Genomic DNA, 19,694 nt, shown 5'->3' with positions numbered 1-19,694 from the left:
TAGTATAGGCTTGATGGCTCGCTGGGATTTGTCTCCCAATATGTGATGCTCAAAGGCCATATTTTGTATGCAGTCCTGGTAGAATGTTAGATTAATGTCTATTATTACAGTAGTAGCATGTGGTTTATTCCTTTAGCATCCACTGGGACCTGGTGGTCAAATAGGGGTGTGTTCCCAGGGGTACGTTGCTACTCTGTGGTAGTATGGTCTTACATACCCCATGGAGGACCTTGTGTGCAGGGCCCATTAAGTGTGTTTATAATATTGTTCTTCACTAGTACTCCACCGCTCAGTCCAGCGGGTGATAAGTCTCCCAAGCGGCCGCATGGTCGTTGGGCTCAGGAGCGGGGTTATGGGTCTGAGTCGTTGGTGTTCTCCGATGCTTATTCTTGTGACCCTGAGTCTGTAGTGAGGTGTTGTATCACCAAAGCACTTCCCATTCGTGGTATCCCCCGGCAGTGTACTAGCCGAGACATGCTCACGTGGATGATGCCGCCTTCACAGTATGTGTGTCGGACTCCACGGCTGAAATTGCCTACCTAAAAAAAAGATCTCTGCTCAAACCATAGTATTGCTTATATAGTACGATGGGAGCAAAACAAATGCCTGTGATGAATAAAGCTGGTGTCTCATGGCATTTGTCATCACTTGCGGAATTATCAGAGTGGCTGGCTGTTTGCATCACTTTTTTCAGTTAAGAGGCCCATTACGAACAAAGCTGATAGGGCTTCCTAGATAATTAGCAAGTGATGCTTAGAAGTTTGTGTTAGCAGGATTCACAGGCCACTGTCTCAGTTTGCCTTCTTTCTATGTCTGACCTCTATTGCTTTACTTGCACATTTTGGTTTGTGCAACTGCTTCTAGGATTTCCACGAAAACCTGCAACAGATAAGTATTGGTGCCACCAAGTAATTATGACCATTTGGCATTAAATTAACAGCATACCTTTAAATAAGTTATACTAGTGTTATGATCAGTTCTGAATTTGGGGAGGAATGTGCAAGGGTGCCATACCACCAATTTGTTATTTCTGTGCATAAGCATCTCCTCTGGGGGATGCAAGAGTCTTGAATCCCAGAAGTTTTTTATTGCAATAGCTTTCTTTTGCTTCTCTCCACTTCTGCATTCAAATAAAATGGAAGGTTTAAAAAACACAAATAAAAAAAGCATATAAAATATAAAAGGAGAGAAAATATTGCTGGCAGTCAAAGTAGAGAAGAGATGGATACGTGTTATACACTTGAAGCGGGTGGAGGCATCAGAGAGGGTTATAGAGAACAGGTGAGAAGAAGAAAATATCAGAAGTAAATAGAGAAAATGAAGGTAGAGAACAGTAGCAGATTGAGAAACAATGAGAGAATGATATAAACAGTCTTAAATAATGGAGGGGGGGGTAATATAGAGTATGCTGGGGTTGTGCTGTGTTACAATACACAGGCATGGTGCTGTGTTTACAGAAGCTGAATTGGTAGTCAAGAAAAGAAAAATTTTAATTTTGGGGTCCCTAAAGGCCACATACCCAAGTATATCTATGCATACTGGAATTAAACTGTATATTAGAAGGAAATACCAAAGTGAAAATAGCAAAATGGCTTTGCTTTAAAGTGGGTGAAACCAGAAAGTGTTGCTGGGAGAGACTTCTTATAACAGTGGATGTGGCTTAAAATTATTGGAGGGGTTATTTTGGGACCCCCGTAATACAGGTGGAGCACATAGCATCTGTCCACTTTTTTCACTTCAATTCAAACACTGGTTAACATTACTAGATGTTTATCTCTTTATTATCCATTATATTGCCGTCATGTTTAAATAGATACAAGAGCATTGGGAAATGGAACTTGGTCCAATACTCATATCTTAAACTGGCCAATATCTGTGGAAATCTCAGCTAATACAGTCAAAGTGTTAATACAGTAATGCACCATTTGTCATTCAGCACCATCTGTTGCACTCATCGCTTCTTTTTTAACTTCCTGCGGTGCTTGTGAAGCTGCTTTTCTTAATGAACCCTTCAAATATTCTCTGGTCACTTTCAAGTGCAGGACAGAAATAGAATGGTCGAGGCAATGACATGCCAGTGAAAATAGCACTGCGTGTAAACACAGGCTAATTCAGCAATGAATGGCAGCAGTAATATTGTGATTACCATTATTTATTTGACATTTTACTTAGATATAGCAGTAAACTTTTCAACAATTCACCAGCTTTAAATATACTGTCTTGAGTTAATGTGCCGTGCAAAAGTATTTACCCCATTTGCCTTTTTTTTTACATTTTGTCATGTAACAACCTATTTACATTTAATTGGGATTTTTGATATTTTATTTACACAACAAACTGTATTTAACACTTTCAAAGTGCAAAATATGTTTTATTATGACACAAAAGCTAGTTGGACAAAAAATCAGATATTTGTTGCATAATTAATTACCTCTCTGAATTAATAATGGACAGACCCACCTTTAATGCAATTACGCGTCAAGTGTCTATCCACTTTGCACATCTGGATCCTTCATTTGATCGATTCTAAGCAAAATTTAGGCCAATGACACATAAGGAGATAAATCTATTCTTCTGCGGGTGACTCCAAGGGGGAAATTTACTAAAGGACGAAGTGACGTCATTCCGGAATTTTGCCGATTTACTAACGGGCGCTGGCGAAAATTCTATATTCGCTAACGAAGGAGATACTCTAGCGCTACTTCGCACTCTAAAGCCAGGCTAATTTTCGCTCTGGCGAATGGTCGTAACTACGCAAATTCACTAAGATGCGGATTTTACTGAACGTTACCTCTTGCGCCAGACTTGCCTTCACCACCTCAGACCAGGCGAAGTGCACTAGAGCAGATAGGAGTTCCTCAAAAAAAAGATGAACATTTTTCTAAATCCCAAAAAATGCTGGTGTCTTTTACTTTTTACAGGGTGATAGGCTGAAAAAGATTGTACTTCCCCCCTACATTTCCAAACATATGGCACCTAAACTATACAGTGGGCACATGTGTAGGGCAAAATAACACCTCTATTTAATTTTATTAAGGTTCTCTGGCCTTGTGTAGTGTAATGTAGTTACTGCAACATATACGTCCATTGTACTTTAACTTCACGCAGTATGCCAATTAGGCATTGCCAGCGTAACTTCGAACTGCTTATCGTATTATCGCTAGCGCAACTTTGCAAGTGTTTGGAACCCTGGACCAGGCCCGGACTGGCAATCTGTGGGTTCTGGCAAATGCCAGAGAGGCTGCTATAAGGTCCCATTGAAAGTCAGTATTTAGTGGGCTGGTGGGAGCTGTTTGGGCCTCTATGTGGACTGAGTGGGCCTCTGTGTACCTGAAATGCCAGGGCCTAATTTAATTCTCAGTCCGGACCTGCCCTGGACACAACTTCGGATTGTCGTGAAGTAGCGTTGTCCTGGTAAATCTACGCCTGACGAAGTGTTGCAATGTCAGCGAAGCCGTCGCTGGAGCAATTTGGGAGGTAAGTAAATTTGCCCCTGCTGTCGTACTGCCAACAATAAAGTTAATCGCTGGGGTTAAAACATATGCCACATTCTGCTTTTCTGAAGTTGCCTTGAATGGAAACTTCGGGTGACTTCGGGAAAACAAAACGACACCTATGTTTTACCACCAACAATTTTATCACTGATAAATGGGAAAGCATTTGGAGGAAATTAGTCACCCGCAGAGGAAGAGACTAATCTGGCATTTCCCTTGCTGCAATTACAGCAGCAAGTCTTTTGGAGTAAGTCTCTGCCAACTTTGCACTTCTGGACAGGGCTGGATTTACATTGTGGGAGCCCCTAGGCCCGCTTCCATTTGTTGCCCCCTTACCCTCCCATTCATTTGTGCACATGTGCAAATTTTCATCATTGAGTCCGGAGTAAATGGTTTATCACGTGAAAACTCAATTTAAGATGCAATTCAATTCAGAAAGACTTATCTCACTGTTTATGACATGAAAACTGTATTGAAGTCTATAGGAAAAAAACTGGAACTGAAATTGGAAAAATGTATTGAATAAGGCCCATTGTATGTTATGTAGTACAATAAACACCGCAGGTATAGCTAGAATATACATTCTGTTAAAAAATGTGTTTGGTTAACATGGTAAACAGACTGTATATTTCTCCCAGAGCTAGGAATGTGTACACAATGTGCATAGCGCATATTTTTCAAACAGCAAATATTGTTTGGCAGACTCAGGGTCAGTCATGAGCATTTGAACAGAAAAACAAAAATTTCCTTAATAGGCAAATATTATAGCAGTCTCACATCTAATTATAGAATCCGTTTTATTATTTCAATTACACTGTAAAATACCCCTGATAAAATATAATTATTACTTGTTTTTGCCAGCCTAACAAGCTTTCACCTACTAATATAGGCTTCCAGCTCTAAATTTAAATCTATTACCAGAGAAGTCAGTATAGCCTTTTACTATCTGGTGATTTTTGTGTAACTTACATCTTGTTTTAACTGACTAGAGTCACTATTACTAGTGGGGTTGGATTCCCCTCATGCACTAAAGAAAATTGCAGCATAGCCTAGATCAGATCACACCCTGTTAGTTAATTAAGCTTTGCCAGGCTCTGCATTTCTGGTCAGGGTGCTCAGGGACAGGTGACAAGATGCCCTTTAACTATAAAACTGCAATTCAGTGACATTGAGAAAAGGTGAGTTTTTCTAAATCACTGACCTGCAGTAAAGGGCAACTCAACCCCAAAATAAAAATTTGCCTAATAAAAGAAAACATAATTCTAAGCAACTTTGCAATATATATTTATTAAAATGTATATTAAAAAGTTGCTGTCGAAGCAGCATTTGCCTAACTCCTTGTAGTTACTTTTTAGACAATGTATTTTGCAAAGTTACTTAGGATTAGGTTTTCTTTTATTAGACCAAACTATTTTTGGGTTGACATCCCCTTTAACAATCCTTTAGATTTTCTCCTTTAGAAGAGGGCAATCTTGTTTCTCTTGATGTCTATTTTGGCAGATAATGCAAATAGAATGTCTTAATGCATAGGACACTGTGTATGAAAAAGATGCTTTTATTGTAACAGAATAGTCCAAAATGTGCTTTTCTGAGTATGGAAATCGTTCATTCATTGTGTTACGTAATGACATAAATTAAATTCCCAGAAATTATTTAAAGTTCAGCTGAAAATGCTAACTACAGTAAAAATGTGCCTCTTCACTTGCAATTTGACTGAATTATCTGATGGAAAAATAATATTTTGCATTTTTTCCAATAAAACAGCTTTTGTTACATTATAATACTTTTTTATTACTTGTAAGATTTATTGTTATAAAAGAACCGGAGTCATTATGATTAAATATAGACTGCATATGATTTTGTAATGTTCATTAATTGAAATGTCATAACTGATTTATTATTCCACTAATATCTTTTTCTGATGCACATGTGTGTGTTATTGAATTCCTAATCACGTAAGCATATGCTAGAGTGTTCTGGTCCCTGAAAACATACACCATAATGCTAAGTTACAATCACTAGGCACAGTGCTAGATGCCAAAATAGGCACATCATTTTACCCATGATAGCATCAAGAATGAAAAAATGCAATATTAGCTAAGAACATATGTGTGTTTTGCATGAATGATACAGTATGATACATTCTAATTATATCATGTTGTCCTGTATTCCAATCTGCACTGTGAAACTGATTTTGAACTGAGAACTTGGGTTTATAGGGTCCAAGCTGGTGATCAAGTTAAGTAACTGTCTACCAATTGTTTATAGGGAGTGTTTACTATAGACTGGCGGAAGAAGTGCAGAAGAACTAAGGCACAAGTCTTAGTTCTTATTTAGCAAGCACTTTTTCGCCCAATCTCGTGTTGGATAAAGAAATCTGGCTTCTGGTGCAGACTGCAGCATCAGGGGGAAGAGACCAGTTCAGCTTCTGCCTACATGATAGTGATGCACAGAATCCACTATTTTGGGATTTGGCAGAACCCTGTATCTTGTGGCCTGAATCCAACCCCTTATTTCCTTATGCAAATTAGTGCAAGGAAGAGTTAACAAAAACTGTGCAGGGGAAAAAATTGCAACTACTCTATTTGTGTGATAAAAAGTCGTGTAATTTTTCGGATTCAGTTTGGACAGACACTTGGATTTGGCTGAATTTGAATCTCCCTGTAAAAGGCAGAATCCCGAACTGAATCCTGGATTCAGTGCATCCCTACTATGTGGCTTGCCCCTAGGGCTGCCAACCTGGCTGGTAAAAAATATTCAGAAAGGTTGTAACTCTGGTTGTGGCCATTTTTTGCATGCTGCCTTCAGTGTCTGCACCTCTTGCCAGGTGTATCCTCATTGGAACCGACTCCCTAACTTGCGTGAATTAAGGTAGAGGGGACACCTATGTGCCTAACCCATCCCCTCTTCACAAAAACAGTGCTACCAATAGCAGACAGTGTTTTATATGTGGAGGCAAATGCACCAATTTGGTAACATCAGAAAGCAAGGTGGAAAATGTTGACTGCAGCTGTTTTTGTGCATTTTTCACACTGCCTTTGGTTAAGTAAATGGCCCCGAAGAACATGAATATGCTATATTGCAGTCATATCAGACTCTATTGTTAGGGTAATGGCTGACGGGGAGATTTGTCGCCCCCTGAGAAATTTTGCTACTGAAAATGCTTCTCCACTGGCAGTTATTGAAATCACATGGTGGTCTGCCATTACCCTAAAACAGGGGTCCCCAACCTTTTTTTTTTTACACATGAGCCATATTCAAATGTAAAAAAAAGTTGGAGAGCAACACGTATGCAAAAAGTTTCTGGGGCTGCCCTTAAAAGTACAAAGCTGGGTTGGTTTATTATACCATCAATGTTTGGCAGCATGTTAGCCATTGACATGGTTTAATGAATCCGATAATTCCAGTTCAGCTGTATTTTGGTAACTCTTTCTAAAAAAGAAAATCAAAACCAATTTAAAGCAATTTAATGTCCTACTTATACTCAATCAAATGGGGGGCCTGAGGCTTTACTATGTTGTGTCCGATTAAGCGCCTAATTATATCAAATAGTGGAACTGTGTTTGTATACTTACTCTGTCAATAATATAAACAGAGAAAACCCAATTTTACATTCCCTGATTTATAGTTTTCCTTTATTTTACATCAATTATTTAGTGGTCCCACCTATATATTACATGTTAATGTTAATTTAGACTTGGCATTTCCCAGCAAGTTGCCAACATGTACATTTATGATTGCAAAACATAGTTGGTGCTAAAAAAAAATCTTCTTATATTTTCTGCAGCTATTTTTGTTCATCTTTTTAAATACAGTACTATATCAGCCCTCAACCATGTTAACCCTTTTGGTCTCAGAGATTACAGGTTTCTTTTATTTATATATTTGTTTGAAGCAGTCTTTTAAATTTCAGTTAAATGTAGTTGTGTCTTCTTTTTTTGAATTGCAGACCAGTAACATTGCCAAGCTTTTCAATTGGTGGAATTCAGTAGGTGTAGGAGGACTTCCAAAATATTTACTGTACTTGGCAATATCAACTTTAGAAGCAACCTGCAAAGTACATTTTATGTTATAACATCACTCAGTTATGTTACTCATCTCACAATGCACATTGATGTATAGAGCCAATTTAAAATCGGATTTGCTTTTTTTAAAGTTCTTTGCAATTGAAACGTGATCAGGCACAGCTTAGCAATACAGGTATAGGTTCTGTTATCCAGAAACTAGTTATCCAGAAAGCTCTGAATTACAGGAAGGTCATCTCCCATACTCCATTATACTCAAATAGTCACATTTTTTTTCTTTGTAATAATAAAACAGTCCCTTATAATTGATCCAACTAAGATAGCATTAATCCTTATTGGAAACAAAACAAAACTATTGGACCTTTTATCCGGAAACCCCCAGGTCCCAAGCATTCTGGATAACAGGTTCCATACCTGGGTTTATCCTGTAAGTGAAATGAGGTTTGCACAAGCAGTTTCCGATATACAGATTGTTGTCATATAGAAAAAGTGTGGGTAATACTAGCGATCCTGACGATACAGTATAATGGCAAAGGTTAAAAATTGTACTGTTAAGCAGAACTCCTTAACTGATATTGTGGTTTTGGTGGAAGGAAGAATATTAAAAGACAGTTGAAGAAGCTTGTAAGAGAAAATAGCAGATGAATTGCTGATGCTGAGTAAAGGCTAACAGATTTTTAAAATGTTCATTCCATTATTGATCTTAAACAAACAGCTATGCTGTTTACTGAGAAGAATATGTTATAGTAATACTTTTTGCTTAGTTGACCTCAGTCATCAAATTTATTTTTAAGTAATCAATGTTTCTTATGGTTGTTATGTACTGTTCTTTATATTAATAACTTTGTAAAGTGCTTGCATCCTTAGCCTTATCTTCATTCTCTGGCATTTTATTCTTGGATACTATCCCGATTACACTTTTGCAATTTGTTTTGCTGAGGCACAGTAATTAAAAATATGCCCCACCCTTTTGACATAAGCTTATTCAACTGGGTTTATGTAGAAAAAGGACATGAACTCTGAACCGTGGGTCCTGTGCTGACCTGTACATCATTACAGTGCACCACACAGCAGAAAGCAGCGCCCACCTTAGTGGTGGGGCACAGGTCTGCCTCCTGGTGAGCAGTGTCACATACAAAATTGTGGGTTATCCCACAAAAAAATTGTTGCACTTCACAGACGTGCAGGGGGCATAGAATAAAAATTATGAATGGGCCTCTGAAGAAATGCCACTGCCACCCACTATAGAAAGGAGAGAGACTTTAAATCCATAGCTGTCAACTCCACCATTTTTGTTGGGCTTGACCCAATTTGACCCTCTCCTGGCATGCTGTCACTTTACATACACAGAAAATCAGGTCTGCACACTCAAAAAAACATTTTTGACTCAGGTGGTAAAATTTGAAATATGCTTTACTAGTAAAAGAACAACATAGCAGCAGCTTAAGTTTCACAGAAAACAAAAAACATTACACATGATAATGATATACATACCACCCTCAAGTACAGAAAAAGGCAGACAAGAAATTACAAGTAGCGGATACACCTGCCAAGATGAGAATAACCCCAACGTTTCGGCAAAATAGCCTTTGTCAAGGGGATTCTGATGTGTAACGGAATTAGCCATGAAATAAATACCCTCTTCCATTACGCGTCCATCCCTGATTTTCGCGCGCTACCCGAACTTCCGGATCTGTGACGTCACATCCGCCTACGTCACTTCCGCCGATAGTACGTTCAGCGTAGTGACGCGGCTCCCTAAGCCACCAATGTTTCGGGTAAAAAATCACGCGAGAATTGAAGGTGAAACGCATAGGTGCTTTGAGTCTGCGCAGTAAAAGGTATGTCTCAACGATCGCGCCGTATCCTAGCAACCCCAGCACATTCACAGGACATGGGAGACCAGCCAAAAAGCCCCTTATTGTGAAAAAATACTAATAATAACCCCATACAGAGAACAAATATGTTAAACGTGACATAGCAATCAATGATCTAACACCTGAAGTATTTAAAACAGTATAATATATTATAATAAATATCGTGGCATTTCATTGGCCATATTGCACCAATAAAAAAACGGAATAAGAATATTAAAGTGACAGTGCTAATAAATTCATATAATAGAATAATATATATAAGAAGTGAAAAGTGCATAGTACCACATAAAAAGATTATAAAAATATTACAATTCATCAAAATAAAGTGTCCAGTGGAAGTTAATCACCAACGTGATACATCTTCATCAAATCCATTATAGGTAAGACATCGTCGTGGTACCTCTTCATCAATATACAAAGGTTAAGGTGAAGATAATCATACCCATTTAAAAAACGATTATGTCACTCAAATACGGGGTTAAACAACACTGATTCAGATCCATCACCATTGTCCTATAAAATCTGAAAGAATAACGGTATTCATAAAAATTAATTAAAATCTCACACACATACAATATATTACACAAACATCAGAACACAAAATAAAACTCATTTTACACACAGGCTGAGGTCATAGACAATTAATCTCCAACCAATCATAGTCAAAAGAACAAGGACAGTTCCCTATCTTCATTGAGGCCATAAGGAGAGAGGCTATTCAATTTATATATCCATTTCAATTCCCTCTGTTTGAGGAGTAGTTCCCTGTTCCCACCCCGAGTGGGTCTCTTAACCTGTTCTATTCCCATGAATCGCAGTTGATTCACTTGATGTTGTGCCTGCAAAAAATGTCTGGCTATCGGGGACGAGTTTTTACCAAGTCTCACATCACTCCGATGTTCCCCAATTCTCACGGTCAGGGATCTAGTTGTCTCTCCCACATAGATCTTACCACATGGACATTTCACCATATATATGACATGGTCCGACTGACAATTTATATAGTCCCTCATCTCATAGCTTTTACCACTCATTGGATGATAGAATTTATCTGTACGGACTACAAAATTGCAGTTAACACACCTCCCACACTTAGGGGCAGATTCACTAAGCTCGAGTGAAGGATTCGAATGAAAAATACTTCGAATTTCGAAGTATTTTTTTGGTACTTCGACCATCGAATTGGTTAAATTCGTTCGAATTCGAACGAAATCGAACGAATCGAACGAAAAATCGTTCGACTATTCGACCATTCGATAGTCGAAGTACTTGCCCTTTAAAAAAAACTTCGACCCCCTACTTCGGCAGGTAAAACCTACCGAAGTCAATGTTAGCCTATGGGGAAGGTCCCCATAGGTTTGCTAATCTTTTTTTGATCGAAGGATTTTCCTTCGATCGTTGAATTAAAATCGTTCGAATCGTTCGATTCGAACGAAAAATCCTTCGATCGATCGATCGCAGGATTAGCGCTAAATCCTTCGACTTCGATATTCGAAGTCGAAGGATTTCAAATCGAGGGTCGAATTTCGAAGTATTTTTAACTTCGAAATTCGACCCTTAGTGAATCTGCCCCTTAAACATACCCTTGGTCCCACTCAGCCAAGTACCTTGTTTTTTAGGAGGATCACTCAGGGCATGGACTAACTGGTCCCGCAAGTTTGTCCATGACCAGTTAGGCGCGATCGTTGAGACATACCTTTTACTGCGCAGACTCAAAGCACCTATGCGTTTCACCTTCAATTCTCACGTGATTTTTTACCCGAAACATTGGTGGCTTAGGGAGCCGCGTCACTACGCTGAACGTACTATCGGCGGAAGTGACGTAGGCGGATGTGACGTCACAGATCCGGAAGTTCGGGTAGCGCGCGAAAATCAGGGATGGACGCGTAATGGAAGAGGGTATTTATTTCATGGCTAATTCCGTTACACATCAGAATCCCCTTGACAAAGGCTATTTTGCCGAAACGTTGGGGTTATTCTCATCTTGGCAGGTGTATCCGCTACTTGTAATTTCTTGTCTGCCTTTTTCTGTACTTGAGGGTGGTATGTATATCATTATCATGTGTAATGTTTTTTGTTTTCTGTGAAACTTAAGCTGCTGCTATGTTGTTCTTTTACTAGTAAAGCATATTTCAAATTTTACCACCTGAGTCAAAAATGTTTTTTTGAGTGTGCAGACCTGATTTTCTGTGTATGTTATATCCAGTTGCCCGGTAGGGGTGACTTATGGTTCTTATTGCACCTCTAATTGCTTATTTGTTCCTATATAATTACAATAAGGTGTGCCCTCCATTCACTTGTATTTCCATGCTGTCACTTTACGTCATCCTCCTGGGGTTTTTAAGTGTCTTCAAGAATTCAATGCATGCATAGCAAGCATGCAGTCTAAAATGAATATCCTTTAGTAACATAACATTCACATGAGTTTCTTAGGAAACTGCAGACAGTGTTATTGAGCTTCTCATTTAAGATAATAACCATATAGGTAATAAGAATATATGCACAACATATTGCCCCTAGTAACTAATAGGGGGTTATTTACTAAACTCAGAATACCCGAAAATCCGAAAAATTCGTGATTTTTGGTGTTATATATATATTAATAGGCTTTTAAAAAAATCACAAATTTTTCAGAATTTATTAAACCCTGAGGGCTAAAAAGCCAGAATATAAGAACACGGCATCTGAAACCTGTCGAGGTTGCATAAAAGTCGATGGGAACAGTCCCATTGATTTTTGGTTGTGTCTGGGGTTTCGGGCAATTTCACTATGTTTTCAGGTGAAAATTCATTTCACTATGTTTTCGGGGAAAATTCAAGAAAAAATTTTGAAAATCTGAGCTTTTCCTGCAAAGGTAATTTTCGGGAAAATGTAATAAATAACCATTAAAAACCGAGCGGCTTAGATCGGAGTTTGTAGCAGCCGATATTGAGATAAATTCGGACCTTGATAAATAACCCCCTTAAAGTCTGCAGGACATGTTTCAGTTTCAATATGTTCAATATGATAATAATAGACCATGGCTTGTCTATTACGGGGGAATGTAATAAAAGTCTCAAAGAGCAAAACAATTTGCACCAATAAGAATAAAATTACACATCTCGCTATGTAATATTGTTCCTTAAACTGTTATTGTATTGCGAATTTTAATTGCGCATTGCAAATTTTAATTGCACACTCTTAAGAAGTGCTTGAAGGTGTCGCATTGCGAATAGTTTTTCCGTTACCGACTTTTATTACAAAAAAATATTCTAAGGAAAAAAAAGTTTTATAAACAAAAATTCTTTGTTGCCAGTTCAGCTGTATTTTGGCACCTTTTGTCTAAATGAAACAATTTAAAGCATTTGAACACTTAGGGGCACACTAAGGGTCGAAGTGAATTTTCGAATTCAAAAACTTCGAATTTTGAAGTAATTTTTGGGTACTTCGACTTCGATTCTAATTGAAAATACTTTGAATATTCGACTATTCGAAAATCGAAGTATTGTCTCTTTAAAAAAGTTTGACTTCGACACTTCGCCAACTTAAACCTGCCAAATTGCTTTCTTAGCCTATGGGGACCTCCTAGAACCTACAGCCAAAATTTGGCTAAATTTGAAAAAGTCGAAGTATTTTTTGGAAAATTGTTTGATTGATCGATTAATTAGTTCGAATCGATAGTTTCTATGATCGATCGAATGATTTCAATTCGACCAAAAATGGCCAAAAAAATTCAAAAAAGAAAAGTTCGACTATCGAATTTGGCCTATTCGATGGTCGAATTTCGAAGTTTTTTAACTTTGAAATTCGACCCTTGATAAATGTGCCCCTTAATTTCAGAGAAAAGTTGATAAAGCACTGCTGGCATTTTGCAGTTAGTTTAGGGGCCGATTCACTAACTTCGAGTGAAGGATTCAAAGTAAAAAAACTTCGAATTTCGAAGTGTTTTTTGGGCTACTTCGACCATCGAATGGGCTACTACGACCTTCGCCTACGACTACGACTTAGAATCGAACTATTCGAACTAAAAATCATTCGACCATTCGATAGTCGAAGTACTGTCTCTTTAAGAAAAAACTTTGAACCCCTAGTTCGCCATCTAAAAGCTACCGAACTCAATGTTAGCCTATGAGGAAGGTCCCCATAGGCTTTCCTACGTTTTTTTGATCAAAGGATAATCCTTCGATCATTGGATTAAAATCCTTCGAATCGTTTGTTTCGAAGGATTTTATTGTTCGATCGAAGGAATAATCCTTCGATCTTTCGATCGCACTATTTTAGCTAAAATCCTTCGACTTCGATATTCGAAGTCGAAGGATTTTAATTCCCAGTCGAATATCAAGGGTTAATTAACCCTCGATATTCGACCCTTTGTGAATCGGCCCCTTAATGTTAGTATATAAATAAGACTGCAGATTGGATTCTCTTGGTTATGAAAGGAAGCAAAAGGGAGAAGCTTTCAGTATGTTAAAGGTCACAGACTGTTGAGATTAGCCATTCTGAGCCAGGGGTAATAACAAGATTTGCCTCAATACAGTTCATTGTTATCTATTACCCTAACTACAGTCAGGCTTGTGTGTGAGTACTATAAATATCACATGGCATCAATACAATCATCATATTATATCAGTGATGTTTCCTTGGGAAAGTGCTAAGACAAACATGAAAGCTTGTTTATAAACATACTTCTATAATTCTGAGCTTTCTGGACAATGGGTTTCTGGATAATGGATCCAATACCTGTCTAACTTTGAATTCATCTGTAAACTAATAAATCAAGTTCTGATAATTATATACACCTTTAAAATATTAGAAGCAACGTATGGTCTGTTTACAGGGACATTATCATTTAACATAAAACTATCACTTAATTTGAGCCGCCTACAAACAAAGACTACTATCTATCTGAAAACCATTGCCTAATTAATGGCAGTCCAAAACAAGACTGATTGCAAAATGGCAGTATAGCAAGGCATAGATAACCCTAGTTAATTAATTTTATAATTTTAAATATGCGTATGACAGCAGCACTTTTAATCTATGTATGTTTAATAAAATAATTAAAAAAATATTTTAAAAGCCTGAATTTCCAACTGAGTTCTCACATTGTGCGTTAACATAAACACATTTGTCACTTGTTGTTTTTTTTTTTTTTTTTAGGGTATTAGTTGGTGCACCAAAGGCTGACTCAAGGTATAGTTCTTCTATCAAAACCCCAGGAGCTGTTTTCAAATGCCGAGTTCACAGCAATCCTAACAAAAGCTGCACTGAACTGGATATGGGACGAGGTGAGTGGCCCAGAAGATGAACCTTTTTGACAAAAGCTGTAGTGTCTAAACATTTTTCATCCTTGTATGCTTCTCTAAAGGCTATATACAGTATAGATTGATCAGTAGATCAATATATAGAAATTACATGATAAAGGGTTGCACTTAATACGATTATATGGTGTAGGTGAAAAATCCATGTATCTTGGATTCAGCCAGTGACAATGAGTCTGCTATGTGTAAGATGGACAGTTTGGAGAGGTTGAGAAAACATTTTTCAGTTAATAGCTGTGGCTAGGGACAAGTCTTAGCAATATATATATATATATATATATATATACATATAGTATATAACTAGGGTGAAACACCAGGGCTGCTAGTTGTAAAGTGATAGTAAAGTGCTGCAGAATATGTTGGCTCTATGTAAAGGAAAATAATGAATTCACGCAGAAGGTAAAGTTGTGATTAAACTTGGATGGAAAACACATGAAGTCCTGGATTTTAGCCTGTGTTGGATAATTCAGAATTGACTATTGTATGGCCCCTCTGTTGCATGCACACATTCAGTGGGTAGAAGAATTTCCTTCATACTGTAAGTAATATGTTTGCCTTGTGAAGTAATAAATAGCAACCAATAAGATGCTTGCTATTGAACAGCTGACCAGTGAAAGCTACTTGATTGGTTGCAATGGGTCACTGCACTTGGGCAAACTTAGAAGGGCACATTCACAATGCCCCACACAGTGTGCAAAGTTTAAATAGCCACAGGCCTCTACACTCCAAAAATAAAAAGATTTCTTAGAATGAGTACAAAGGGGTGCACTCTTGCATTTGTGCTCAGGGGCTTTCAGAATGACATCTTTTGTTACATAACTGCAGTAGGCAGGAGATATTGAAATAAATACTTTTGAAGAATATTAGACATGTTCATTATAGTGTAGGTCTATGGCACAGGGGTCTTTTTAACTTATACTGTTGCAATAAACTGCAGTCAAAATGCCCAGGTCTGCTTGTCCGCAACTTCAGCATTTTATGGGCAGAGCTCAGCTCCTCACCACTCGTTGTTGAAAGGGCAATAATTAGGATAGTAGAATTGTTAAAGAATCAGATGAAAGTGAGTGTAGGACTGACCAGACCAAGGATGTCTTTGATGTGGTTGGCCAGCTTGAATGTATTGCAAAATATGGACCATCCCTGTTTTGTTTAAAGGGGAGGACAATTTGTAGTACTGGTTAGCTTAATACACAAAAATGTCTCAGTGTCTTTAATATATGGATAATGCCTTGAGTGTAAAAGGAACTCTTGTCTTTGTCTGTGTGAATTTTGTGGTCACAGCTTCATTGCACCCCTTCCTAATGGTTTAACATTTAGTGATAAGCACAATTTTCCATTTTTTGCAATAATTATGATGACCACCAAAGAGGTAGATGTACCACATGTGTGGTGTCAGCAGCCAAGAACGAAAAACAGGCAGATGACTTTAAATCAGAATCATGTCACATCTTTTGTACATTTGCTAGATTGCATACAGGATATGGCATCAGTCAGTAGTATAGGATGCAAGTAGCTTATGTGCCTTTATTTGGAATAGGCCACTAGCCTTAGGGTGATATTAAGTTGCAAAATTGTCTCTTGCATAGTGACAGAATGTCTACCTTCACAGTGCCAAGCAGGAGAATAGCTTTGTCCAAAACTTAGTATGATTGCCCAAGAATGCTTCCTTCCTCATTTACACATTGATTTATTGTTTAGTTTGGAGTCTAACTAATTGATTTATTGTTTAGACTCAAATCCCTTTAGACAGATGCATTTATCTTCTGTTCTCTAGTGCATGCTTATAGGCTGTTGCCTGTAATGTGTCCCATCTATTGAATATAGATAAGAGGATGCTTTAAGAATTATTATTCTGCTCATGTCATGCTTACTTAAATAATAGGCTGTGTGATTTCAAACGCTACAGATGAGCAAGGCTGATGGTTGAAATCTGAGAGAATGTGTCAACAAGCCCCTGTTGATTCTAAAAGCTGACCTTTGTGACATTTAACAAAAAGGAATCATAATTGGAAACATCCCAGGTCAAGCACCACATGCATTTGAGCAAAGGTTTTGTGGCCAAGCACAACACTATTTAAACTTTTCTGTATATTTATTATTACAATTATTACAATTATTTTGTGTAAATGTACAGAATATATATATCTTTTGTGTATATTTATTATTACAATTATTTTGTGTATATGTACTGTATGTATATATATATATATATATATATATATATATATATATATATATATATATATATATATATATATATATATATATATATATAAATCCTTTGTGATCAGCACTCCACTGGAATCAAAAAAGCCACCCAGGTGCTACTCACATAAACATGTATGCATATAAGTCCGAGAAGCATGAGTGCACACTGGGGTTTACTTAAAAATATAATTTTATTTAGTTACATTAAAACAGGTATATATATATATATATATATATATATATATATATATATATATATATATATATATATATATATATATATATATATATATATATATATCTTATAATACATGAGCCCTTAGTGGGGGCAGGAGAGTTAAGGACATATTTTGGTGACATTACTCTCTCAAAGTGACTTAATCCCTAAACCACACTTACCACTGTATAAATTGTATATATGCAAAGTGTTATGACTGCTGCAAAGTGCATCAATCAGTCAGCACTAGCCCTACAGCTGCTTTTCATCAGTTTGCACTAATAATCTTGTCAGCAACAAGTGATTTCATTTTTGTTGGAGGAAACCTGCTTCAGAAAGCTAAATATGTAATGGAAATGTTACTTTCTGTCATAGAATAAATAGAATGTATTCCCAAGAAAAGACAATGCTAATACACAGAGCAGCACCGCATTTAGTACACTGTCACTTGTTACATTGGTTGGTTATTACTGGTTGGTGACTAAAATTATAATTATATACAGCTCTTTAAAAACCATTAAAAGCTTTGGTGAACTGGCTTTTTATATCTGGAAGCTAGTTGACTACATCAGATGTTATGGCAACATATTTTGTTTTTCTCTTAACCTGAAGAGTCTCTTCTCTTGGTTAGCCTACAAAGCTGTACCATCAGGCAGGACACTGATTTCTTCATTCATCTCACTCAGGAAACAGTCGGGGGACTCGCTGCGGAAAGACGTGCAGAGGAGATAGAGAAGATGAATGGATGGGAGTGACTCTGGCTAGACAGCCGAAGGCTAATGGCAGTGTACTGGTAAGAACAAACTTCCCATGCAGATCATTAATACATTAACACAGTGAGTTAAACTTGTATTGGTGACATGGTGTTTCACAAAAAACATTTTAAGCACCTTATGGTCAAGGTAACAGCTACAAAAAGAAATTAACTGAATCCAGAAATTTCCAGTGGAAATGTGTTTCTACGGATCTTCAGGTCTTAACTAATCACATGGATATCATTTATTTTCCAGCATGGAACTGGTTTGTTGCTATAGATAACTATACATGAGCAAGCATTTTCATTTTCTTACATTACCCTCCATATATCACATCTCTTTCATAGTACCATCCTTAATTGAGAAGGATCTGGGGATTTTTGCAGATAACAGGTTGTCTCATTGCTGTTAGTGTTATTCTGTGGCTACTACAGCAAATAAAGTTCTGTCTTGCATAAAAAAGGGCATTAACTCAATGGATGAAAACATAATTATGCCTTTTTATAGGTCCCTAGTAAGGCCTCATCTGGAGTATGTACTTCAGTTTTGGGCTCCCGTCCTTTAAAAAGGATGTAAATGAGCTGGACAGCTCTAAACTGTGCAACTAAACTGGTTATAGGGATGGAAGATTTAAACTATGAGGGTTGGGGTTGTTTTCTCTGGAGAAAAGGTGCTTGCGAGGGGACATCATTACTCTTTACAAGTACATTATAGCACATTATAGTTAGTTATATAGATAGATATCGTTTTTCCCATAAAAACAATCAATGCACCAGAGGCCACCGCTTTAAACTAGAGGAACAGAACTTTCATTCGAAGGAGCGTAGGTGGTTCTTCACAGCAAAGTTGTGGAATGACCTGCCAGATGATGTTGTGATGGCAGATTTTATTAATACCTTTAAGAGTGTTTTGGATAATGTATGGACAAGTATAATATCATAGGATATTATACTAAATCTATAGTTAATGTGATACTAAAATCAATTAATATAGATATTGGTATATATAGTTTATATGTGATAGTATAGATATGCTTGTATAAGTATGAATATATGTGTGCACTGGGTTCATTTGGAGCCATTTAAATTGATGGAGTTTTTTCAACCCAACTTAACTATGTTAACCATAATTATTAAAGGGAAAACGATACCCCTCAAATAATGTAGGTCTCTATGAAAATATATTGCATGAAACAGCTCATATGTAAAACTTCATGTAAATAAACCATTTTCATAATAATATATTTTTTAATGGTATGTTCCTTTGGGTAATCATAAATAGAAAATTGCAATTTTAAAAAATAAGGACAGCCCCCTGAGATCGTACGATTCACGGTGCACACAAACATACTAAACAAACTATAATTGTTAGGTCACATGAGCCAATTAACAGACAGAGTTCTGTCTTTTGCTTCCATGATTCTTCCTGTTACAGTTGAGTTGTAGTATTTCTGATCAGATGATCTCTGAGGCAGCACACAGACCATCTCGAAAAGGTGGTTCAAGGCAAGATATGTAAAAGGGCAATATTTACTTAAATATATACCAGTTTGGTAAGATTCTTTAATATGCCACATCATTTGATATAAACTATCTGTTGCTCAAGTATTCATTTTGGGGGTATAGTTTTCCTTTAATACTGTTATTATCTATATAGCATCAATACATATTACACAGCATTTACAGAGATACAAACTTCACATCAGTTCCTACCCCTAGTGGAGTTTACAATCTAAGGTCCCTGTGACATTTACACACACAGTAGCGTTACATTATGGTTACATTTCATAGGAGCCAATACCTGTATATATTTGCAGTG

The 19,694-nt window shown here is 37.1% G+C and overlaps 1 protein-coding gene across 1 annotated transcript in view; it reads left to right on the top strand.

The window, feature by feature from the left end:
• Window positions 1-19,694, top strand: part of itga9.L (integrin subunit alpha 9 L homeolog) — a 212,458-nt gene that overhangs the window by 14,051 nt on the left and 178,713 nt on the right. Inside the window, exons 2-3 of the mRNA XM_018267579.2 lie at window positions 14,536-14,663; window positions 17,808-17,914. Of these exons, the coding sequence (XP_018123068.1) occupies window positions 14,536-14,663; window positions 17,808-17,914 (235 nt within the window). The remainder of the gene's footprint in view (window positions 1-14,535; window positions 14,664-17,807; window positions 17,915-19,694) is intronic.

The sequence above is a fragment of the Xenopus laevis genome, chromosome 6L (assembly GCF_017654675.1).
Source record: "Xenopus laevis strain J_2021 chromosome 6L, Xenopus_laevis_v10.1, whole genome shotgun sequence".
In the NCBI taxonomy this organism is placed as follows: Eukaryota; Metazoa; Chordata; class Amphibia; order Anura; family Pipidae; genus Xenopus; species Xenopus laevis.
Note: the sequence above shows the minus strand (reverse complement) of the source record. Positions and strands in the feature narration are given on the sequence as shown.